The following is a 25,902-nucleotide window of genomic DNA, read 5'->3' as shown; positions in this document are numbered from 1 at the left end:
CCAGATGGAGGGTTGACATATGAGTACCCTATTCAGAATCCCTGATAGGTTTGACACCCCATGCCTCAAATAGAAGGGAACCCAGCATACAAAATCAAAATACTGAGTATACTGATGCGAAAGGAATGTCTGATAGGGCCAAATAGAAGGCAACAGCCCAGAAGACTAAAAGGAGGAAACAGGGCCCTTCTTCCTGGGGCTAGCAGGGACTGGGTCTGGAAAGATTGATTTTTAACGTACTATTGCCGCCCTCTAGTGCTCTGGATAAGAATCTGTCCGCCACTCCTGGCTACGAGCTGAGGTTAGGTAAAGAGTCAGTGCTGTTTTCAGGAAGGAACAGAGAGGATAGAAACAGACAACAACATCTACAACTGAAAAGATGAAAGATAGCTCTGAGCGGGTGTTAGTCCACATAGTTATCAATTACTTCAAATTAGCTACAACAGTGCAGAGCATGCCAAAACCCTTGCCCATTTTTGTTTCCAGAAGCAACAGCCTAAAAAAATCCAAATCTTCTGCCATCTCTCTGCTGCATCAAGGCTTGCATCAAGAGTCAGACAGTTGTTGAAGATAAGGTGGCAGTGGTTGATAATGCACAACACCTATAACCAATCTTGACACAAAAACTGACAGACAGTACCGGGACATTCTAGCGTATTATGGATATTAAATTATTTTCTGATTTTCAGGATAACTTCAGGTCAGCAGTCAGAACATCCCTTATAGCCTCCCAAGTACCCTCCACACATCTCTACTTCTGCTGTGTTGTTTTTTGATTTCAGAAAGCTCATTAACATAAAATACATATTAGTCTCAGAAAGGCGATAATAATCTCATAGAAAGCAAGCAGCCTTCCCAGCATTTGCCAGATAAAGGTATGCTTTGGCTGGAGTTTAATTCCTCAGCTGGTGAAGCTCTTCTCTCCTGCCAGTCCTTTGTCTGTAACTCATCATTCTGCCATGCATCTGGACAACTACAGAATCATAGAATCACTAAGATTGGAACAGACCCCCAAGATCATCCAGTCCAGCTGTCCACTTACCAATAACATTTCCCCACTAAACCATGTTCTTTAGTACAACATCCAAATGTTTCTTGAACACATCCAGAGACACTACCATCTCCCTGGGCAGCCCATTCCAGCAACCTGACTGCCCTTTCAGAGAAGAAATTTTTCCTAAGCGTCAGCTTCAGCTTTATAAGGAAACTCGAGCAATATGGGAAGGAAATTCAGGCCTTGTGGTCAGCTCACTGATCTGACACTCTTGTTTTGCTGAGTTCTTCCTCTAACTTGTTGAGTGATTAAAGCCAAATATCTGTAGATGATATTTATCCTGTGCTTGCAGAGTCAGTATACATTCTGTGACATCCACCAGCACTGAAACTACCTTTCCAAATGGCAGCTATTTCTCAATCCAGGGACAAACTGTAGATATATATCTCCTGTAGAGTGAAATCCAGCTTAGGAAATAATAACTGAAATAGCTGTTCAATTGTGGTGGTTGTCCACAGAGTGCTAATAAAAACATGTAATGTGAACTGACAACAAGTTTAAAGAAAGTCTTACTACAAAAGGCTTCTGGAAATTAAATCTACTCAGTTTAGTAAAGGAAAGGGGAAGGATGTAGTAGGGAACCAGTCAGAGAAGGATCCTCAGCCACACAGGGCTACTGCAAGAAGCTGTCTGTTGCAAGAAGCAGCAACTGCATGCATGCAGGCTAGGGACATGGCACGTATCTTTAACAGCAAGGAGCGGTTGTGAGTGAGACAAATGAGTGAAGCAACAGAGTGAACTCTACTTCAGAAAGTTAGGAGTTTTTTGCAGAGGCAGCTCAAGAGCCTCTATTGCATTTGAAGAGGAAATGTAAATAGCTGTGAGATCAGTCAAAGTGATCATAACGCCTTCTTCTGGACAAAAAACACAAACAAAAACAAAAAACAAACACCCATGAGTCAGTTAACATTCAAACTTATCAGCTCTGTCTGATTGTGTGCAATATTTATTCCTCTTTATTGTACAAATGATACAAAGTAAGCACTCTGTGCTACATCTCAGCACATACAATTACTTCTTAAGATACCACTTCGCTACTCCTGCAGTAGGAAAATCAGATGCTGATTAAAATTTGCTCTTTAGAAACAAATATTCCGGGGGATATTTCCTGTTCTGCCCTGTGTGCAACAGAGCAAATAATTCTGAGTAGCCAAACAGGAACATAAGATCTGCCCACTAGAACTGTATGGGTGTGAGTAGGGAACTGAATCACCTTTGGGCAGAGGAATGGGACAGAGCAATGGCAACCCAACTGGGCAGGTGGCTGGGACGGTCTTCTCTCATGCAACCCAGAAGAGAGCTTGAGAATTAACCTGAATCTCAGTCCTCTAAAGGGGGAAAACATGGGAGGTCAGTGATGAGAGCAGGGATGGCTGCAGGGGGCTAAGTCCTCCCTGTCACCAATGAGCCCAAAAAAATCAAATATTCAGGGAAATGCTTGTCCTCCTGTTAATGCCTCTTCTTCCTCTCAAGTCCTCCATTTCTCCTCTTTTTTGTAATTTGCCTGAGGAGAAAACATTAGGGTTTCTCCTCTACTTGTAAAGCCAAAGGGGCTGGGAAGTATTCTTCTATTCTCCCTACCACTAATGGTGTTTCATAGTTGAAGTGCCCTCTTCTGTGACCAAGCACTGTGAGGAAGGACAGAGATAACAGAGCCTTCGGAGTCTCTGCCAGAGCATTCAGCAGTGAACATCTCCCAGTCAATAAAAAAATCACTGCAACTGGGAAAGACAGCAAGGGTGCTGGAGCTGGGAAGGCAGGTTACATACAGGCCATCAGCCATCCAGCCAAGACACATGCCACTGACTTTTCAATCCTGTTAAATATCCTTTAAATGTGCATCATCTCACATCTATCACTCAGTTGAGTGCACTCACTTGAGACCCACTTCAGAGAGGGCTGGTCCTTTCATGTTTGCCCAGAAGTAATCTTGGGAGTGGACACTACAGGACCTTAGAAACATGACCTCAGGGACACATTTGTTCAAGCAGGATGCAGTGAAACAACTCACAGGCCACACACAAGCAGGTCTCTTTCTGGTGAATGCTGACTGGTGTAAAGGGAGCAGGGAATAAGCTGGGAGAAAATAATTACTTTGGTATTTGCTCGTATTTGCTTCCTTAATAGTGATAGTGTTACCTTTAACCTCCTCACATCATTCCACAGCCTCTGCTGCAGTTACATCAGGCATCCGCCTTGAAAGCTGCACAACAAATTCCCCAAACTTCCCCTCAGACCCAGGTCCACAGGGTGGGATGCAAGGGAACAGATGCAAGAGACCAGGCCTCAGATTCTCTATATTTTTTCCAGAGAAGTGCTCGACTGTGCAGATCATTATCATAGGAAGGCTGAGGCAATAAGACATTCACCATATACAGGGGAAGAACATGAGCTAGGAGCATGAACTGGATATATTGCATCAGCTTGTTGTGAAATTCAGCATTTTTTTTTGTTTGTGTGGTTTGCATGCTATGGTCTCTGGCCCTCTGTCTGTCTTCCATCACCACTTACAATCGCACGCCTTGGTGCCTGCAGCCATCATTCTCTTGGGCTGTGGTAAGAAGAAAACACACAAGTCATAAGCATACTTCCTCAAGAGAAGGAAGTGTCCTTGCTGTCCACATTTTTGCTGAAGCTCTTTCACTGGTAGAAGAAAAAGGAAATCAGACTACCATCAAGGGTCTAAAATAGTTGTCCTTTCCGATTCTGTATTTCATATGAAACACGAAGGACACTTTAGCACCAATCTTATTTGAAACTCACACGAGTGACAGAAATAACTGTATTTTCTCAATGTACAGGAGCTTCATTTCTCTACACAACACCTTATCTTCCTTATATAAGCCTTATATTCCTAACAAATTCTCCAAAACATAGAGCATTAGAAAGTGAGTTAAGAAATAAAAGCTAGATTTTCTTATTCAGTTCTGTTTTATTAGCATAAGCAGCTTTCTCATATATTTAAAAAACAAATAACAAAACAAACACTGCAGGCTTACACCACTAGTACAAAAAATCTGGGAAAAATGCAGAAGTGTTATTAATTAAACTACTGCTCTTAGATTTCCCAAACCTCACTTTTCCCTTCTGTTATCTCTGTGACTCCTAACCTTAAACCAAAGCCCAGATACTTGAGCCTAATCATCTCTGAGTATAACAGTCACAACTTGGACGTCTCTAAGGTGGAACACATTATACTTAATTGGTCAAATCCAAGGATCCTTCTTAGAAGCCATCATTTGACCTTTCTCCATAACCTTTATAGAAAGCAGCATTTTCTTCCCTCCCAGAACAAAAGAAGCTGCCCACAATGCCCAGCCTTCTCAGCAATGAAGCTGAGAATACCACTGCTAAGTCTGTACTTGCTACTGTGCCAAGCAAAACATTTGCCATGCATATCAGTGACAGAGAACTCTTCTGGCAGATGCTGAAACAAACCTTATTAGTTTTATGTAGAAAATATATAGGTACATATAGATAAAAGAGTTCATTTCCTATAAACCAGATTTTCTCATTTTAGATGAGAAAAGTGACTTCGCTACAAGAAGGTGATAAAAACTCTTGTCTGTGTTACAAAAATGCTCTGCTTTTACCTTCATCCTGACTGGGGCATTCAAAGTTGTAGTGAAAATATGTAATGTAAGTTTTTAAATCAGTTTATGAACAACACACAAACTTGAAAGACTATGAATTCAAGTCATGAGCATCATCTATTAAAAATAGGAAGGATTTAAAAGACCTGTTTATTGCTCCTGATACTATTTTCATTGAATCGGATGAGCGAAATGAGGAACGTGAAGACACCCATCTTCGTTCAGTACCTTTTCACTGCTATGTCCAATTCTCACACACAGCGTGACAGTACTTAGCTTGAAAGCAGTGTAATTTCTGTGATTTCTTTGTTCTGATTGGGAAAGGGAAAGCTAACACTAATGCAAGTATTGATTCTAAGAGTAATATAAAAATCTTGGTGATATAAGCTTGTAAAAAATTTGACCTAAGGAGTGTGCAAGGACCTAAACTGTGTGCAAGATTTGTCATAGTTAAATTTGCTTTGAAAGCCAAAATAGAGTATGGGTCAGCTCTGATGGAGAGGGCGTGTTTGTTATTTTACAAATCTCTGAAAGGTCTCTAATGTGAACCATATGTAACAGGAAAACATGCACTGGGTTTATACTCTGCTGAGCTCTCCTTGTTGCTCAAACAGCAACACTGTTGGGAATGCGATTTGGGGACAGGTAGTAGTAAGGGAGCTTTTTGTTCTTGTTGCGCTCAGTGATGGCGCTGACGATCTCATCCAGATTCTTGCGGAATTTTGCCATCGCCTCTTTCACCGGCTTCTCCACAAAATGTTCATCCGGATACATGCCCAGAAACAGCTAGTTGAAAAAAACACCAAGAAATCATGCTTTGAGATTAAAAAAAAGAAAAATGGCTGGTCTGTCTCAATGCTATGCCATCCAGCAGAACAACACCCTAAGCTTTAGGAGTGCTACTATTATGCCCAATCAACATTTAAGCTAGCACTTAAGACTAGCACTGCCAGTGAAAGATGTGTCCCACCCACCCTCCATCCCTGGCTGCTGCTCCTCATCCATGGATGCTCAAGTGAAACACAGCATTACAACCACGAGTCAGTGTGGTCCTGTCATAGCTCTCGTTATCTCCCTACATCCCCCTCCTCCTGCAGAAAGGTCAACTTACTTCATTGTCCTGGAACTGACTCAAGGCCCAGACAGCTCCCAGATGCCAACAAGAACGCCCTCTGTCTGGCAGACTCTCCACAATCTGCTCGATGGTGACTGTCCCCTTTTCTGTCGGAGGAGGGCAGCGCATTGTCGGTGGGGCATTGGGAATCCAGGAGCACCAGTCATACTGCACAAGGCAAGAAAGCACAGTGAAAAGCTACAGTGGTAGGTATTCAGGAACGCTTCAAAGGAAATGATGAAATTTGGCACTGGGGAGTCTGTTTCTGTAATAGGAGTTCCTCAGAATGAGAAGATACTAACAAAACTGAAGGACAGACAGACGCTCTTGTGAAGCACTGAAGGAAAGTCCCTACTATCTTTCCCAGAAGAATCTCACAAGGGAGAGAGTGGGGTCACCTCCCCAGGAGCAGTTATTCTGCTGACCACAGGCCCAGATTCACTGGTCAGACAAAGAATTTAGCTATTCTAATAAACAAAGATCTCTTCAAAGTTTGAGGTCATCTTTGATAAAACCACTAAAACGGGTAAAATTTCCTTTTCTCCAATTGCTCTATTCTGCAAAACCTGCTCTAAGAACATGCCCTCAGTGCTGTGGTAAACAAGCTTGCAGTTTTTATTGCGTTTGGAGGATATGTTTGCTGTTCTCCAGTCATATTGCATCATTTTTAAATCATCAGATTTGGTGATATTCTGTTATCGGGGTTGTGATTCCCTATGCCAGATCTCTAAGCTTGCACGTGCACTTTTTGCTGAGCATTGTCAAAGGCCTCTATGGCTCTGATACCCCAACAGGCACCCACCAGTGCAAGCCATGGCAACCTGCTAGCATTTCCTTGCCAGGCTGCTGGGTAAAAGTGGTAGGAGAGGCAGCTGATGGCAAATATGCCATGTACATGTGGCTGTGGTTAGCACCGGACTGGGAACACAGAGATATAGTGGAGGTCCTGTCCCTGCAGACATCCAAGGTCAGGCTGGATGGGGCTCTGAGCACCTTATTGAGCTGTAGGTGTCCCTGTTTATTGCAGGGGAGTTGGACTGGATGGTCTCTAAGGGTCCCTTCCAATTACAACAATTCTAACTCAGAATCACTTCTGGGATACCTCAGTGCTGCAGGATGGTGATACCTCATCTTGCCTCAGTTACCATCCTGAGTTTTGCCACCATCTGAAATGCTGCAATTACCATTAACCTTCCTTTTCAAAGTAGTTTTTCTTTATATATGTTCGCCTATCCTGCCTGATGGATACCTACTAGACACCACAGAGGATCGGGAGCCCGTCCTACTGGCTTTAATACAATTTCACCTTGTAGCAGCTTATCTATGCCACCTCAGAAAGCAGAAGTACAACTCCCACAGACATGTGTAAGGCAATTTTCAACTTTGGTAAATGCTCCAGCAGGCCAGCTAGATTGCTGTACTGCTGGGACTGAACAGCTGAAACACCCAGCTGAGCCAACTCAAAGACAGACAGCGTATACAGCTACATGTGCTGCAGTCATAGCATCGAGCTGTATATGTTCCCTAAGCCACATCTGCAGATGGGATATATGTTGCTTTGGCACAAACATACTGCCAGATTTGCACAGCTTACATCAGCAGTTCTTGGTAATCACTCATGTACCCATTTGCAGCAAATACAAAGCAAAGCCTCTTAGCATAACTCATTGCATTTTGTTACAGAATGAGCCACAGACTACCAGCATGTATTCAGACAGTTCAGGTGATGTCTGGGAGCCATGGGGCTGTGGTATCCAGACTGTGTACCTGATCCCCTCAGCATTTCCAAAATGGATTTAGTAACCCGTTTAAATGCTTTAAAACAGAATTTTTCCCCATGACAAAATGAATGAAACCAAAATATACAAGGTATAACTCCCAAACCCGAGTTTCAGTACCTATCTAGTACTCAAAATTATTCCAAATATTTCCAAAATCAGTGTTTCCACAGTCCTCATGGGGATTTGCAGACGACACTGCAGTTCAGCCAGAAAGAGCAATGTAATGTCTGCTTATCTATCCAACAGCATTTCTCAGACCGTGCCCTGGTAGGTGCATCTCCCAGCCCAAAAGGATGAACAGTCTTCCCAGAAGTTCCTACCTGGCCAAAATTCACAGCTGCGTGCTGGGCTGATGTGGTGAATATTATCACTGTGAGATATTCTGCTAGTTTCTCCCGTGTCTTGATCACCTTAGGAAACCCTGAATGAGGGAGAAGAAAAGAATAAGTAGCCCAGCCATGAAACAACACAGTTACCCAGTAGTCATTGGTTGAAGGTGTGAATAGGAGGACCATGCAAAAGCCAAAGAGCAGGACATTCTCCTTCCAACTCTGTTACTGGTTCTACCATGTGCTCTAACAGCAGTTAATCAAGCTCTGTATCTTGGCTGGACAGCCATAAAAGCAGAGTGATCCTGCCTTCACCTCATACAGATTTGTGAGGCATCCTCATTGTCTGCAAAAAGCAGGTGGCGTTCCTTAGGAGAAAGGCAAAGCATAATTATACCTTTAAAATATATGGCATCTCTGTCCTCACACCTACCCTGTGGCAAGGAACCCAGAGAGTCCCTTTTTCTTCCTTCTGCAATGCAAGCAGAGAAATTTCACGCCAAAGAGCAAATGGCTGTCTGCTTGTATTTATAAATGTCTGAGGCTCAGCAATCAAGTGCGCTGTGGGAACAAGTGCGGGGAGAACTTATATGCTGAAACAATAAGTGAGGAAATGAGAACTTCTGAAACAAAAACAGCAGAATGAGGAACAGAAATAGTTGAATCAAGCAGTCTTTGAGGAGGAGTAATCAAACAGAGCTATTTAAAGAAAGAACAGAATAATCAGGGATAGGGGAAATATTTTGTCACCGAAGCACATTTGAGCCTGCATCTTTCCTGCCCCAACATTAATCCTACCCTGTCCCTGTCCCATCCCAGCACGATGACAGGTCCCATGATAACTAGAGATCTGACAGCTCCTTGGGGTGAGCTGTCTCTGAGCCAGCTGCTGCCATGTCTGAACCATGAACCTGCTGCAGATGCAAATTCAACCTGGCAGGGGCAAGAAAACATGGTAGCTCTGGTCAGGTACCAAGCCCAAAGAGGAGAGGATGCACACCCATTCCTGCACCCTCCTGTCCTCAGCGCACTGTGCTCATCTCGTAAAGGATCTCAGCATACTCATGGTCAGAGCAGTGCTACCACGGCAGGAGTGGAGGCCAGCTGTCCCCCACTTGTGCCCTTCCTATTCTTTACAGACCCAGGTCGTCCTACTTGCTCTGCCTCAGCCCTTGTGGTGGCAGCAGTGCAGAAAGGTGATGCTGCAGGCTGGGCAGGTTTTCAGCCCATAGGGGCAGTCCATAAAACTGAGTCTGTGCGCCAAGAAGGGAGGGGGTCACCAACAGTTCAAGATGTACAGTGCACACAGCCTTGCCATCACTAGAGATCTGGGAAGCTGCAGATCTGGCCAGGCCATCGTACCTTACCTGAGGCCTTCACGCCCCTCATCCCATACATGTAAATGTCTTTGACAAAGGCCTGGAGTTCCACATCCTCACACACCACCTCATCGCTCTCGTAGTAGATTTGAATCACATCCTCTGCAAAACTGCAGACAGAGGAACAAATGAAAAAAAAAAAAAAAACAACAACAAAAAAGCAGAAAGAAATCCTACTGAAGACCTTATGCTGAGCTTACAGAGAGGATACACCTTGCGAGGAAGAGTGGGGCCAAGAGCAGAGCTCAACACCCTCCATCAAGTGGTGGGAATCCAATTATTTCTAACTACAGTATCACTGCTCCACCATCAGAAATATGTTGGACCGCAGTCATAGAAACATAGAATATCCCAAGTTGGAAGGGACCTAAAAGGACAGGCTGGGGATAGAAGTCATTTCATCAAGGAGCAGATACTGACACCCCTTCAGAGAAAAGTAGGCTGTGGTTACACGCATGTGAGTGGGCTCAGGTGTGAGAACAGCCAGTGCTCAGAAGGTCACTGCTCACACTATTTATAAACTAGGTACTTACAGTGAATCTCTCAGCCAAGTCTGAGGCTGTGTAATATCCTCCTCCAGCTAACACTGACAAAGAGCTAAACTAAATTGAGTTTACTATCTGGTATTTGAAAAGATATCCTATCTCAATTAGCACAAGAAAGAATAGGAAAGAAAACAAGGGCAGGAACAAGCACACGGGCAGGGAAACTATATCAAGAAACCACAGAAAAGTAAAAATTTCCTTTTCTCTCAAATGGGCACTAACAATTGTAGGAAATGTGGAAAGATATTCCCTGTGCTGAAATCACAGGAGGCAAAGATATAAACAACATTCTAAACATTAGTCTTGTGTTATAAACACCCAAGAGTGAAGAGCTTCACTCTTGCAAGACCTCTCCAGGGACAAACTTGCTGCCCTTCTTCAAAATCTGGTCCTTGCAATTTTAAGGCACTTGAAGAAAGGTTTGGTTCAAATCAGTTAGTGCTTCAGCTTCCTGGGCTTCAAAACACAGCTCTCTCATGTGAACCACATTTAACATTTCTGCTTCCACAAGAAACCCAATGAGCTCACATGGGTTGCTCAGGCTGCTGCATTCTTTCTCAGTTTGTGCATAGCTTAAAAAGCTAATTAAATTCCCTTTGCAGGGCTAAATTCATAGAATCGTTTGAGTTGAAAGGGCCCATTAAAGGTCTGGACCAACTCCCCTGCATTGAACATTGAGGGAATTGAGGGACAATTACAGTGAAATCCTACAGATGAATACAAACTTATACAGGGGCTTCTGAAATGTAGAATGCAAGAATATAGGCCTGTAAAGGGCAGGAATCAAACATCTCTGACTAGGAAACTGAGCAGGAGCTGAGAGTTCGTAACTGTTCTTCAAGATGGGTTCACAACACTCTCCTTCACCCATGTGATGGCATTCATTCCCTGTGCTAGGACAGGATCATTTCAATCTATAACACTTGAGGAAATTATTTCTTTAAATGGTAGCCCCCATTGAACCACAGGACTCCACTGGCTCTCAAAATGATCTGTTCTATCTATCTAATGGTAATTTGACTATAGTCTACCCCAAAACTTTCTTACTGTAATTTTAGCCTTCAATTTCTTGAAGTCCCAAGCTGTATTCACAAGAATGTGATGTAGAGCAGAGACAAAATGAAGAGGTATCTCTGGGACAAAGACTTTAGTGCCCCTTTCCAGGACTACAGCCTTTTACCTCTTTATTGCCTCCCAAACTCTAATGCCATCATCTCGGTAATAGTAGTAGGGGATATCCTCTTTGCTGTCCATCCCCTTAGCTTTGATATCTTCAGGGAAGCAGAGTGAGCTGTAAGTCAGATCCTTCATTGCTTTCTGAACCATTTGCACGTGTCCTCCTCCACCTGTGGCATTTGCCTGCAGGAACAACAGCAAGATATGAGCAGTGGGAGATAAATTAGGCTCACTTTGTGCCAAGGCTGGTTGTCCAAATTTCCAGGAGATGTGTTATTACAAGTAGAAGAAAGTGCATCTCCACACAAATAAGTACCAAACTGCAGAGGTCTACTGCAGTTCTGCATTTTGACCTCACAGTTTTCACATCTTTTCCACAAACCACATATAACAGATAACAGATCCATTTTCTCCACAGGCACATCTAATGTATCACCTTAAAATAATATAATGAAACAGTAATAAAGTATAGAAGTACTGAACCCAGAGCATTTTCTGCCAGCTCCATGCTCCAGAATGAGTGCATGTGTGAAGGAAGGCAGCCAGGAGCATGTCAGACCAGAGCTTTTGCTAAATCACCAAGTGCTGCTGCAGAGTGGTTTAGGATTAATGGCAGGTGGCGGTTAGGATTGGAGGCTACACTTAGGCACCCTGAGATTTAAGCCAGGACAACAATCCTGCTGGATGTTTGAGTGGGAAAATACAGCATGTTCACAACAAACAACACTGCAAAATCCTTCATATAATCACTGCTCAGAAGCTCCCAAATTTTTCTTTGTGGTGTTAGCAGTGTAGCAGTATGCAGCTTACACTTACTCTCTTCTGTCTGGCTGTACATTTATACTGAAACCAACAATTCTGGAGCTTCATGATCCTCATTAGCAGGTCTTAGCAGCACACTCAACCCACATGCATGGGGTACAGATGCTGTCCTTCCACTCAGTTGATGTCAGGAGTGTCTGCCAAGCCTCCACAGTTAGCAGAGGAGGACAGAAGACAAGGAAAGAATCTGCAATTAACTTCTTTTTCTATGTAGGCAGAAAAACTTTGGAGCACGGAAGTTTTTTGTTTTTTTTTTCCCTGGTGCCAGAGGTATATCAGGAACTTGTCCTGGTTGCAGCTAGCATATTTCCACAGAGAGGGCTGCTTGCCAACCTATTGCGGTTCTTAGATGTGGCATGCTGTTTCTGGGGTAGCAAGGAGATGAAGAGCTGTTATCACAGTAAACACTATTACAGTTGGGTTTAGATGTTTGTATATCATACAGCTCTGAACTGGTTACTTAGAGGTGAAAGATACCATCTTCAGCACGACAGGAAGTGAATTAACTGAAGGCATCATTTCTGTGTCTCAGGCAATGCTGTTTATGTTTGTGCTTTAGCAGAAAGTCAAGAAATAACACAGTATGTGATGGATAAAGAATTAAAACACATAGGGACCCATGAAAAATAACAAGATTTGCAAAGGGAATTACTTACCTTGTCAAAAAGGCCACATTCACAGATGAGCTGTTCTCGAGCTTTGGTGTTGATGGCTATTGTGAATCGCATGTGTGGCACCAACAGCTGTGAAATATGACAAACAATGGTAGAGGACAAATTCTTTGATTGAATTCAACTGTGTGTAGAGTTTGAAGTCCTCAGTGAGAGCAGCTAGCTCTACACTGCCTTCCCAGGCAGCTGGTCAAACCATCCCAGTCGAGCTACCACCAGGATGTACTTTTGATTTGTCAAGCCAAAAAGAAAACCTTACTGACACCCCCAGAACCTCTTCACAGAAAGACCAACCTTGAAGAGGGGATGTACAGCAGGCAGCTGCCGGAACATGGCAATGCTGAACACCTCTGAGACAAGGTGTGTCCTTAAGAGATGGGTCACTGTCTGGTGGATGTGGAAATCAGATGAGCGAACCCAAATTTTGGCCAGCAGCCAGTCATAGGTGGCATCTGAAGGAAGGAAAATGGGATTTTCTGGCCCAGGCTTTTGACCAAGCTGAAAGAGATGAAAACAGTACAATCCCCAAGTTCATGTGCATTTATGATGAGACAATAAGCAATGTGACCCTTTATACACTCTGACAGCAAGCTCACCTGGATTGCAATGGGTACTATTTTATTCTCCAGATTCTTGTACAGCAAACAGATGGGTGCAGCCAAGTACTGTATTGTACATGGGTCTGTCTTATTGGCATCCACGCCATCCAGCAGTTCATAGTCCACAATGAAAATGTTTCCTTGCTGGTAAAAAAGTGAAAAGGATTTGGTGTGTTTTAACAGAAAGAGGGAGAAATGAAAGAACACAGCAAACTGTTCCTGGTGGGAAGGACAGAAAAAGGACAGGGCAGCAGCTGAAAGGTAGATGAGAGAGGAAGAAGACAGCACTGAGAGAGGTTAAGAAAGAAAAGCAGAAAGGCGCAAACAGTGAGGCTCAGAACTAAGGCTGGGGAGTCTGGGCCAGGGGCTGGTTTATGCCCTGCAGTTACAGGTAGCTGCTAGCCCACCTTTGCTCATGGAGGTTCAGGAGTGATGTTTGCTATTGGGACAGCAAGCACCTCTACACAAGCTACCTGACTTGTGTCTGCTGACCCTGACAGCAAACCTCTCAGCAGAGAGCGACTATGTATTTGGCATTCATGCAGTGACACTGAGGTGCAAACAAGTTTCACATTATTCCACACCCCATGCTCATTGTACAGACAAAAGGAATGTACCATCCGCCTAGTCCTTCTTCAGCATTTTAGTTCAGCTTTGTGGGTGACCCTCCTGGGAAAGGGTAGGATGCTTCACGCTTCTGACACTCCCTATCCTTTGAGATGAAAGCACTGTGAAGGACCCTTCACCTCCTGGTGGCATCCTTTTAACTGGACCTGGAAAAGGGCCTGGCCTGCAGCTGGAGTGTGGAGATGTGGCTGAAATGTAGCTAGAACAGGGAGTGGAGGTCAGAGAACACAAGGAAGAGCAGATGGAGTCCAACCTCACCCCAAGCCCTACCTTCACTTCTTCCTCCAGGGTCAAGTTCCTCTCTAGGCTGCATTCTACCATATCACTGGTCACTGGCAATTTCTTGGGAATCTCTGTGCATCGCCGTATCAGCACAGGATTGCAGCCATTCAGGAACTGGTAGCCAAACATAAAATCTTCTTTCCAGTGCTGCATCACATATTCTAAAGGAAAACAAGTCAGCAGCATCAATATCACTGTATTTCAGATTCCTTTATTTATCCCCCACTCCTTTTGTTACACTGCACTGAAACATTCAACTTCTATGAAAAATATGCTCTCCATCTGCAGACCACCTCCTTATGTCTTCCATGATATTCTTCAATCTTAGTATCCAAATTCTTGGGGTTTGTTACACAGACAGATAAGCCCCAAAACAATGGCACTGGCAGGGAAAGGAAAATACCCAAGGGGGAAGGGAAAAAACAGCAGTGACTGAAGCTGGATGAGAGGTACCTGGGGAATGATGTTGACTTTGGGCTTCTCACTAACATTGCTCATTGGCTGGGTTGTTTTGTTTTTTTTTTTTCCCCTGCTTATTTTTCAATTGTTAATACAAAGCAGATTAATAACTCTTTTGAATAAAACAATAGTGTTGGAGATACTACATCTTTAGTAGTACTGTGTGCTTTCCACACTGCAGTTGTCTGCTTCTTAATGTCATTATGGTCACTTCCAACTACAAGCTGAGTGTCAGAAAACACATGATTAAAAACAAAATCCCACTGATGCTGACAGGGAAGCTGCATGACTGAAAAACGTGAACTTGCTTCTGCCAAGTCTTGCCAATAATCAGACTGGGAGGTGGTCTCACAGCTGAGATCCATTCTTATAGTTTAAAACTCACAGAATTGGAGCTTTCCTCATGGGCATGGAAATATTATCAATGAAATTAAATGTAGATTATATCTAATCCTTGTACTTTAGGAAGAAATCTTATTAAACTTAACAAATTGATGTAATTAGTTTTTAATAGCTCCAGCCTCCTTATGTGCTTTACTTTATACTTGAAATCATAGAAGTGCCTCCTATTTCTGTTAATTGGTCCTTTATTCAGCCTGAAGAGGGGAAAAACTTCAGAACAGGAAGGAAAAGCATGTTCCTTTGCAGAGCCAGAATGAGTAAATCTACACATGCTGTAGGAGCTACATGCTAACTGAATAATAGCATCTGTGTATCTATTATATCCATTACTACAGTAAAATAATATCAAATAGTACAACTGCAGGCTGTAGTAGAAGGCTAGGTCTGGCTCACAAATCAAAGGCTTCCCAGCCCCACTTTACAGAAATGACTCCATCACCCCATCTCCATCTGCAACTCTTTTACCTGGCTTTCAAATAACTACTAAGATTTCACACACAAAAAAAATTAAGGAAATAAGAATTTTGTCTTTGTCTTTTAATACTACGTGAGTGGAATTTTTATCAGTACAAAGGATTTTTCAGATACTTATATTTGAAAGCAAAAAAGTAAACACAGACTCTTACAGATATATATCTATTCCTGGTAAGATGTGAGCACGGAATGGTAAACATGTCACCATATTTACTATAGTGTGCATAATAAATTCCAACATGTTTTTGGAAAGAGATGACATTTGGGATAGATGCTGTGAGACCTTTCAAGCACTAACTTGCACTCATTCCCAGCAGGAATTACAGTTCCTCTGGTTCTGGTCAGACGGACTATTTTGTGCACCAGGACCAGGTGAAGAAGTTACAGCTCCCAGCTCATTCTCTGCCCTTTGCAACATGCCCCCAGACTTACTGGCTTGACAGCTTGCAAGTTTTGTCAAAACGACTCATTGGAACAACTTGTGAAACCAAAAAGATCCAAGCCACGGGCAGACAGTTGGAAGTGGAAGGTCTTTAAGGTCCCTTCCATTCCAAGCCATTCTATGTTTCTATCATAACTTTGCTTGGTAGTCCTGTGGGTTGTTGTACGATCAGCAGTCTAAGATTACTTGCTGTTTATGGTAAATGATGTTCAAGCAGAAGTGTAGGTCAGCCTCTTCCTTCCTAATCAGATATATTCAAGACAGAAAATCGATCATTTGATGATGAAAATGTGAGAAAATGCTGACAAACTCACCAGAGATTGTGTTACTGATTCTCACAAAGATCTTCTCAAAATCTGCAAAGTCACTCCAAGAAGACTGGAACATGTGCATAAAACGGTTGATATAGAGATTCTCCATCCTAAAAACAAAGCCTTACACTGTGATATAAATGGTAGCTTTGTTGTTATTAAATAGAAAACATTTATTTTGATTACATGTCAGTGGATTTAGAATCAGGTTTTCTTTCCACTAGCATCTTCAAATGTGCAAAGAAGAAGACATGCACTGCACGAAGATGGGGAGAACAGTTAAGAGAGCAAAGAAAGACCACAGTGTTGCAGCAAATCCTCCTGGGGGAGGGGAAGGGGGAGAATTCTATGCAGATGTAGATGAAGATGCAGTTGTAAATTATAAACTAAGACTGAGAAACCTTAAAATGAACTGGATTGGAAGTGGTCAAAGAGGACAAGAAGCCCGCAAAGACAGCAAGTGGCATTGTGAAAGAGGATTCCCATCAGCATAACCAGAAAATCAGACAAGGGACATGTAGAAAGGCTGCTTCTGCTGCTACAGATACCAGTCAAGATAAGAAGAGGTGCCTGGAGGCACGTTAGGAAGCATCTTGTGCAATTATCTAGCTTTGGCCTGGAAGCAACCTCTTTGGAGATCTCATCACCCCTGACAGGAGCACAGAAGGAGCTCTGAATGGCCTTTCCTGAATATCAGGAGATGGAAGGAGTATTGGGCAGGACTTCCTGGACAGACGGTAAGTATCTAAATATCAGATGAACTTCTAAAAGAAGCATGACCACATAGATTTTCAGCCATGTCAGGTCACTAAATGGACTCAGATAAGAAAGTATTCACTGTTATTAGGAATGGCTGTAAAACCTGCTAGTTCTCTTATCAACCTATGTTTGACGATATAATCCCCATCTGATCACTGAAACACTGAGAGGTGTATCATTCCAAAATATGGAGGGACCAGCATGTTATCAGAGTCACAGATGTAGGAACTGTGGATGATCTCAAAGCAGCCTTGCCTCACCTTGCCTTTTTTCCCACCATTTGATAAAGTATGACATGGCTCAGGCTTGTGAGACAGCTCAGAAGCAGACTCACAGTGCAGAGATTTCCTGTTCTGCCATTAACTTCGTACTATCCTGCTGGGCAGGATTTTTCAGGCTCACCAATGGCCAGGATTGTTTTTTCAGTGACATGACAAGTTCAGGTGTGATAGTGACTTTGATGCCTGGAGCGGATTACTCTCAGATGTGGTCAAGTGATGAATTTAGCCTACATCTGATGGGAATAGCTTTTCTTCAGCGGAGTCTCAAAGGTGCATTGACACCACCTTTTGGTACCTGATTGAAAGGCCTAATTTTCTCAAATAGCCAGAGGAGAGAAGCATCTTCAGGGGGCATCACTGAGCAAAGCCAGATGCCTAAGGCAGTAGGTGTCAATAACTCCTTCGCATGCTTTTCAGAAGTCTTTCCTCATTCTGCCTACAGCCAAACAGTGTCTAATGAGAATGCAGAGGAGCAGCAAGTTCCAAGAGTAAAGAGCTCAAAACATCAATTAAAACACAAAAAAAGATGTTTTTTTCCTGTTCTTTTTTTTGTTTTTGTTTTTGTTTTTTGTTTTGTTTTGTTTTGTTTTTCCTGCTTTGTTTAACCACAGGTGCAGATGGGAGAAAAGAATCCAATTCTGAGATTCAGTGAAACCTACAACATGGTCACATCCTTACTCTGCACAAAAAAAGTTTTTGCAAAATGCCTGAAGCACCACAAACACTCACGCTTTGGAGTAGTTCAGAATGAAGTCGATTCCTTTCTCGTTGTCAAACTGGATGTCACGGGGCAGCTCACTGTGACAATGGGCATCAATGCTCAATGGAAAGCCAGGATGCCACTCCTTCCAGCTGAGAAAAGAGAAGTTGGATTAACCATATCTGTTCACCAGCACAAGAGCTCCATCACTCTATTACCTATGCTGCTGCTGTGACTCAGCCATAAAGAAAACTTGCATCACTTGGGACCCACAGGACTCACTTGGGACAAAAATACTGACTTATACTACAGTATATTACCTACCAGTAACCCACAGAAACATGAAGTAGAACAGAAGGCATCTACTTGACCAACTACCATCACAAAACTTGACATATCTTAATACCTGCAATATTTCCAAATGCCTGTCACAATCGGTTAGAATTGGCAGTAACTACAAATTCACTGGAAAGTGAAATGGGCAGAAAGACAGCTGTACAATGCACACTGTTTGGTCACATCAACCTCATTCTTGAGGCTACAGTTTTGCAGAACTAAAACACAGCCATAACTGGGTGAAAAAAACAGCCTGAGATTTGGAGTAAGCAGCAATGTGATATCATTTTGTTCATCATATTTGTGCAACGGACAGAGAGAGGAACACAGGTTTTGTAAGTGACTTGCACCCTTTCACGAGTTCTGCTGTACAAAGGCATGCTCAGACAGCCACCACCCTAAGGTAAGAATGCTCTACCCAATTGGCACTGCAGAAGTCACTGGGCAGGAAAACCATCTGTCTCACATTTGCAAAAAATACTGTGAAATTACTAGCAGCTCGAAGTGTCAGGCATGTGTCTCATTTCCTCCAAAAGGCAATGCTACCAGACGTGCATGCAGCCTGGGCTCAGCTCCTGAGCTTGCCTCCTGATGGCCATGGTACTAGACCTCTGCTGTGTATGATGTCCTACTATACCCTGTTTTTACCTCAAAAGAAAAGAAGACGATTTGTAACGGGGAATATTTCAGCAGTGTTTCCAAATTGTCTGCCGCACACAGACTGCATTGTGCACTATCAGTTAAACATCTGAATTGCAAATTGCTATTTTCCTGGAATTACCAATGGTTTTGCCTTCCTTTTTGCATGTGTAAACAAGATTTTGTGCCACCTATCTTTTTTATCTAGATTTTCCTCTGCTGCTTCCCATTGTTTGTGATCAAGATCCTTTCTTAGTCAAATCATATCAACAACACATATGCCAAACCTCAATCTGTCAGTTCTGAATGAAACCTCTGTTATTTTCATGCTCTTTCTCCTGATAAGAAGAGGGAAATAAGATAAACTTTCCTTCTTTTAACAGAAAGTATGTTCCTATAAAAAGGAAACATATGACATCTTCTGGAATTACCCACTGATAAAAGATTTTCCTGTTGTGACCTTCTCTTATTTAGAAAAAAGCTTATAACTCTATAGAGATAGATAACACCACTGTGTTTTGATGGTACATTCCAGTCTGCTCAGCAAGGTCAGATCTTCCACTGCACCCTGGTTCAAGAAGTGACTAAAACTCACTAGAGCAGCCACAAAGCTCCAGATAAGATGACGTGTTGATGTCACTCTCCAAAACTGGAGTCCTGCTTGCAAAAGACAAGAAAATCTATTTTTATCTTTTCTTGAAAGCACAGCTGTAGACCAGAGGGCTCATATAGAGACTGTACCACTGAATTTCACCTTACATCTTCTAGATAGACTTATCTGGGATTCAAGTATCTTGTAATGCAGCCACGTGCAGCAGGATGACCATCGTTTACAATGAACCCCATCTAAGTAAAAAAGCACATATAGCCAACGTGCAAACTTTCAGTTGTTTTACCAGCAGTTGAGTATTTAGAGCAATATGGTTATCTGAACATGCTCTGCCAACCCTTGACCCGAGGACAACAGGCCCTGGACTTTTGGGGAGCTGTGAGGGACTCACCGGTACATTTTCTGACGATCCTCAAGCTCTTTGCGTCTGTGCTGCTTGAGTATCTGGGTCTTGTCATCCCGGGGGAGCTTTGCTATGTATGGGAGAAAGAAAGAAACAGGGTTATCAGGTTCCTTTATCATCACCCAGGTCTTGAGAAGGAAACCGGTGTTTCAAAGCCTTCCAACTTCTGTCCTAAACTTTTACAAAATTTCTGTGGGAAAAGCTCACACAATCCAGTTTAGTACCTTCAGCTCCTAATGTGATGCCTAAATTGGTTAAGCTAAGAGCAACTATCTCATCTCTATAGAAAACCTGAGTTCCTAAGGTAGATACTTGGTTTAGATAGCCTCAGTAGGGTCGTGGGACTTCATTTCATATTTCAGCATCTGGAAGAATTTTCATCAATCAAAGAAATAATAATATTGCCTTGGACAATGTTGTAAGTTAAACTACAACACTAGGAAATTTCTCCCATCCTCTTTCCTTGAGCTGTACTCTCCCCTGCCAGCCTGAGGCAATAAGCACATTTTCCTGCCATGAGAACAGAAAGAAAACCCAGTGAGGCTTCAATTCCAGACAACTTGCATTTCTGACCATTGTACACACCATACTGCTAAATAACAGAGACTTCCTTAGTGATGAAGAGAAAGCACAAGGTACATGACTTGCTTTACATAGGCAAATGGAAAGGCAGATAAAGCCAGCAGGAATTTTATGGGAATAGCTATTTTGGGTTGGAAATACTGGAGGTAATACAACCAATAATATATACATACATATATATATATATGTATATATATATACTGCTAACAGTTTCCAGCTGGCTGTGTTTACGGTACCAACAGGGTTTCACTTGCTTTTTTCCTTTATCTGACCATATTCTGAATGCCGTGCAAAGGTCATGGAAGTCTGGGATGCACACAGGGAAAGGGGAAGGAAAGGTGGGAGAATTCTGGCTGCTGCACAGGATGTTTCTCATGGTGCTCACCTCTTCCATCTCGAAGGACAACTTCTTTCTCATCTGTAATCCAACGGTAACATGGGAATTCCAGATAATCGCCCAGTGGTGTTTTGACAGTGACGTGCTTCAGGTACCAGTCATCTTGGTACCAATATTTTCGTTTCTCAATTTTTATTAGCTGAATTTCTCCAAGGTCTTCTTCCACCGTCACGTCATAGGAGTCAACCTACAGAGCAGAAATAGTCAGTGATACACTGCACATGTGGAAAGCAAAGCCAGGACTGTACAAGCACACCTGGCCTTCCTTGTGGCCAGTATGGCATGGCAGCAACAGTACTTTCCTGGTTCCAGTGAGGGAGAAGGACAAGGACAAGGGGAAGGATAAGGTCATAAGTGGATTATAGGTTTGCAGTAGAAATGAAAGGTGAATGAAATAAATAAGACCATGTAAAGCACACCAAAAGTGGGGAAACATTTTGCATCTAATCCAAAGATAGTAACACCCCTTGAAATGTTTGCAAGTCTGAGAAAAATCTGCAGACCATGATAGCTTTTGCTACTGCAATAGGCCATAAATGGGTGTAGATTCAGCAAACCTATTCACACTGCTGCACCGGAAGGATAATCATAGGTTAACGCACTGGATGGTGAACTCTTGACTCAATGACGGATATGTCAGCCCCCTCACAAGGCTGGGGCTAACCTTTGTGCCACCTGTGTGATCTCCTGCTGCATGCAGGAACAGCACTGAGCACACTGTAGTTTTGGTGGTAATTGCACTACTAGGTAATATCAGAACAGAAAGAAATGAATAATCATTTTGCACAGGGCCAGTAAGGCTATGTGTACTGCTAAGCAACTCAGGAGAATGGAAGCCACAGCCTGCCTGCTCAGATGACCCTGCTCAGCATAAGGTGTTTACAAGAAGAGACTGTATTCTCTTGTGGTTTTTCTCAGCACAAACAACCTTAGAAATACTAACTAGCTGCTGATACTCAAAGGGTGAGATTCACTTCCACTATATGCTGTATATATCCACTATATGCTTCAGTGTCTGCGGGACCCTTTCTACAAGCTATGCATGAATTACTGTGATGATCATTTTAGGATGAAAGCATCTGTATGTCCACCAAAGTTTGAGATGACAGACCTCAGTTCTCTCATACTCCACCACCTGAAACTACCACCTTTCATGGCTCATCTAATTGACTCATACAAGTGAGAGAAAAAAGAAAAAAGAAACAAAGAAAAGCTTTGAAATCCATGCTACAGATAACAAAACCTTGCCTTTGCCCATCTTTCCCCATGATGTTCGTCAATCAACTTTGAAACTGTTCAGGCTATGATTGATAAACTGCATCTCCGATGAGGCTGCTTCATATCAACAAAGACAGAGAGATTTCTTCTAATGTTCACCCTAACTTCACTTAAAGTCAAATATTTAAAATCAATCTTGGCGTCACTTACTTTGATTCAGAGACTTAACAGACTAATCTCAGTCAGAGCCATATTCTTTCCTACACACTTTCCTACTAAAGCCAAAGCCATTGAACATTTTCTATCAGATAGGAGACTCATCCAGTCTTAAAACAGAATTTGCAATCTTGATGTCAGCAGCATACCTATCCATACAAGGTGGTAGCACATGAAGGAACTGTGCTTCACCAAACAGCATGGCTGTTCTTGGCAAGCCTGGCATGACAGCATCTGCCTGACAGGCAGGAGCTGGGAGATAAAAATCGCATAGTTGAGATTTCAACTGACATATTAAAATGGTGTCTCTGACTTTTCCTTGCATATCCAAGCAGAACAGAAGTAGTTTTTTTGGTAGAGCCAATATATACATTCATTTTGAGAGTTTACGCTGCTGAATCTTCAGCCCCCACCCCCTTCACTCACACTGTCCCAGAACAGCTAGAAGGATGATGTACACACGTAAATTCATTCCCTTGGTGTTTTAAAAGTTTGAATCAGCTCTGGAGACTGAAAAAACACTGACTGGCTTTTCAAAGAGCTCACCACAGTAGTGCTGTGAGCCTCCACTATGTGAGTGACTATAAGATGTAATCTGTGATCTTGCCCAACATGCCTGACTATATTTTAAAATTTCTCTTCTTCAAATATTCAGCTAGCTTCCATTAAAAATAAAAATCCTCATTTACACATAACTACTTATATTGTTTCTGTAATTTACAAAACCTTACTTTACACAAACTTACATAAATATATCTAGGATTTGATGCAATGAAGGTGCAGTAAAGGTGTGGCAAGCTGTGCAGACGGTGCAAGGTTCAAAGAAGCAGGTTATTTTATTTTGTTGCTCAATGGTTTTGTTTCATTTGTGTTATGAGGTACCCTGTTAAACTACATTGCACCGCAGTGTCTGCGCAGTAAACCATAGGAGCTGGGAGTTTTTAAACAATTGGCTTCAGGGAGAGAGAACAGAGTGAATGAAGGCCGTAAGACTGTCCAAAGTCCCTTAGCATCCCGTCTGAGCGATTTACCCTTCTGCAAAATCGCAAGCTCTTTCTGGCAGAGAAGCACCTCCTGCTGACAAGCCTAGTGCTGCAAAAGAAGCAACAAACCAGCACACTGCACACACAAAGCCCAAAGCCACACACAACTGTTTTCCTTCTGGAAATACTGCTGAGTGCGTTTCAGCAAAAAGCAGATGGAAGGGTAACAGGAAGCAGACAGAGAACTGGGGGACACCACGCACTCACATTGAAATTGCTTTGCACCAACAGGAACTTACTCAAAAGATAGTGAGTGAAGAAAAGCAGCTCCAGCTTTCTAAACTGCCCATGTCCAGTGCTTGGAGTAAGTCAGACTGAAACTAAAAGTACACTGCCATTATGAAAGCTCCTTCTGGTTTTCCCACATCCCTTCCCTTCTATCAACATTTGGCACGCAGATCTGCTCAGAGCTGGTTGGAGACCTCATCCAGCATATCTATAAAAACTCACTGTTTGCATTAATTCAGATGAAGCCATTCTCAGGATAATGGCACTACTGAGACTGGCCCACCGTTTAGTAAAGAAACTGGAAAGTGATAAAGCTTTACAAGATAGTACTCTGGAATTCTGGTTATCAGTGAAAAAAAATTCTTTATTATTATTGTTATTTTTCAAATGTGATCACATAGTAATTATTTGGAAGAAAAAGAAAATTGTAGGGATGTTACCGAAATGCCAGAGGCAGAACTGGCTTCAACTGTCACATTTTACAAAGCGACCAACCTGAAAGTCTTACAGCGTGCTTCAGTATTGTTTGCTGGTTTACTTTTTGTTCCATATCACTACTTTTCTTCTCTTTCCTTCTTTGCAAGGTATATGAGTGAGACTCATGGTGTTCTGGGCACAGTGTTACCTGAACAGGTGCCTGGAGGAATGCACGGCAGTGCCCAAAGAAACACTGCCTGCAGCAGCACAATGCACGTCAAGCATCCTGTAAAGCAGCCATCTTACAGAACACACTATGGGAGGACTGATATGGAAATAATTTGGATAGTAGATAAAGTCAAGAATTAGTCACCTTTTAGTGGACTTTTGCACCTGGAAAGAAGTTTGACAAAAAAGAGAAAAAAAGAGACTGTCCCTGTCTCAACTTGCTTACCTAACAATACATTTTGTATGGAATGTTGGGCAAGCTATTCATACAGGTAAAGACTTTCAAATCCGCCTAGAAGCTGCATTCCTAAGGAGTATGTGCTTCCAGGTGCACGTATTGCCTGCTGCAGGGCTGCTGTGCTACACGAAGCTTGACTCCTCCCACTTTCACCCAGAAGAGCCCAGCACTCCTGGACCCCCATTTGCAGCCTGATGATGGGAGAAGGGTGCCCAGGCACTGGAAATCTGGAGCCAAGCAGGGCCTGGTCCTCTTAGGAGCACAGCTTCAACCTGAGCATGCAGAACACCCTGAGGTTTTCTTCCATCACTCTCACTAACGTTGTCAGGCTTTGTTTATATTCTCCAGACAAAATAAGAAGAGGGGGGCTGGAGCTTGATGATCTTTAAGGTCCCTTCCAACTTAAGCTATTCTGTGATTCTACAAAGAAGGAGTGGATGCCCACTGGGGAGATCAAGGGTAACAAGATCTCTGCAATGAATGCTTACTCATGAAAGAAAGTAATTTCAACAGCAGCAACAGGGAGGAACCCACACCTCTGAAATTTCTTTTTCTGGGATGTTTATCCACACATATTTGGGGGCCATATCTGCACACATCATCAACACTAACTTAAAATGCTGTCATCTGCAAGCCATACCTGAGGTGCCCAAACAAGGAAGGATGGATAGCTGGCGCAGGCTGTGCACCCCATGGGTAAAAATGTACCTACAGGCAAGGCAGCACTGTGATGGTGGGGCCAAATTTGTATGCACAGTGGTGGGGCTCATCTCCAAAGCGAGTTCAATCATAGTATCATAGAATCAGTTAAGGGCACTTATAAAAAACTTTTCAAGTCTCTTAAATCTCCTTAGATCTCCTGGGAGCAGTGAGTAGGCTACAAATAAAATACACTTAAAAAAAAAAAATATAATCAAGAGTCCATTATTTTGAAGTCGGACAATAAACAAATGAGATTCATACTGAAGGGATGGTCAGCGTATAGGAGATGGCAGCTGGGCACAGCACAGTGCACGCAGCACTGAGCCCGAGCAGCCTCTTTGACAGCCCAGCGCCAGCCCAGCCCTGTGCCTGGTGCTGTTTTGCAGCTACCATTTAAAGCTGCGATAGAGAGCTCCGAGCCCCGGCTCGCCTGCCCCGAAGCCCACCCCCAGCCCGGCAGCAGCGGGACGGGCACTGCCGGCTGAGCCGGGGCTGTGCGGGCACTCACCGCGCCGCGCTCGAAGTCGTTGTAGAAGGGTTTGTCCAGGAGGTGCCTCTCGCTGCAGCCCGCAGTGCCCTCCAGGCTCAGGTACACATAGTCGTCGGTGCCAGCGAACCACTGGCTGCCCGTAGCCACGGTGACGGTGTAGGACGGCATGGTCCCACCGGCACGGCACGGCACGGCACGGCACGGCACGGCACGGCCGAGCCACACAGCTAAGCCTTGTCAAGCCCCCGCCGAGCACCGCCCCGCTGCCCGGCCCGGCCCTACCCACCCGCGCTGTTCCTCTTTATTACTGAATCTCTCCGATCTTGCCAGGCCCCCGCTGCCTTTGCACAGCCGC

At 43.2% G+C, this 25,902-nt stretch overlaps 1 protein-coding gene across 1 annotated transcript; it reads right to left on the bottom strand.

Moving 5' to 3' along the window:
• Nucleotides 1-1,984: 1,984 nt before the first annotated feature.
• ALOX5 (arachidonate 5-lipoxygenase) lies at nucleotides 1,985-25,766 on the bottom strand. Its single transcript, XM_052678113.1, has 14 exons — nucleotides 25,566-25,766; nucleotides 20,756-20,954; nucleotides 19,777-19,858; nucleotides 17,830-17,952; nucleotides 16,064-16,170; nucleotides 13,961-14,133; nucleotides 13,061-13,207; nucleotides 12,759-12,962; nucleotides 12,450-12,536; nucleotides 10,976-11,154; nucleotides 9,239-9,360; nucleotides 7,863-7,963; nucleotides 5,759-5,929; nucleotides 1,985-5,433 (listed from the first exon to the last, which is right to left on the bottom strand). The coding sequence occupies exons 1-14, from the start codon at nucleotides 25,713-25,715 to the stop codon at nucleotides 5,254-5,256; spliced, it is 2,025 nt and encodes a 674-aa protein (XP_052534073.1). The 5' UTR covers nucleotides 25,716-25,766; the 3' UTR covers nucleotides 1,985-5,253.
• Nucleotides 25,767-25,902: the final 136 nt, after the last annotated feature.

This window comes from Tympanuchus pallidicinctus, unplaced genomic scaffold (assembly GCF_026119805.1).
Source record: "Tympanuchus pallidicinctus isolate F22 unplaced genomic scaffold, pur_lepc_1.0 scaffold16, whole genome shotgun sequence".
In the NCBI taxonomy this organism is placed as follows: Eukaryota; Metazoa; Chordata; class Aves; order Galliformes; family Phasianidae; genus Tympanuchus; species Tympanuchus pallidicinctus.
This window is presented reverse-complemented; position numbering and strand designations above follow the sequence as displayed.

Excerpts from the sequence above, each read along its gene's own strand:
- ALOX5 (XM_052678113.1), bottom strand. The coding sequence starts at position 25,715 with ATGCCGTCCTACACCGTCACCGTGGCTACGGGCAGCCAGTGGTTCGCT. Across the intron at positions 19,859-20,755 it reads TGTCCTTCGAGATGGAAGAG|CAAAGCTCCCCCGGGATGAC; the intron begins GTGAGCACCATG and ends TCCCATACATAG. Across the intron at positions 5,434-5,758 it reads GTCAGTTCCAGGACAATGAA|CTGTTTCTGGGCATGTATCC; the intron begins GTAAGTTGACCT and ends TTTTTCAACTAG.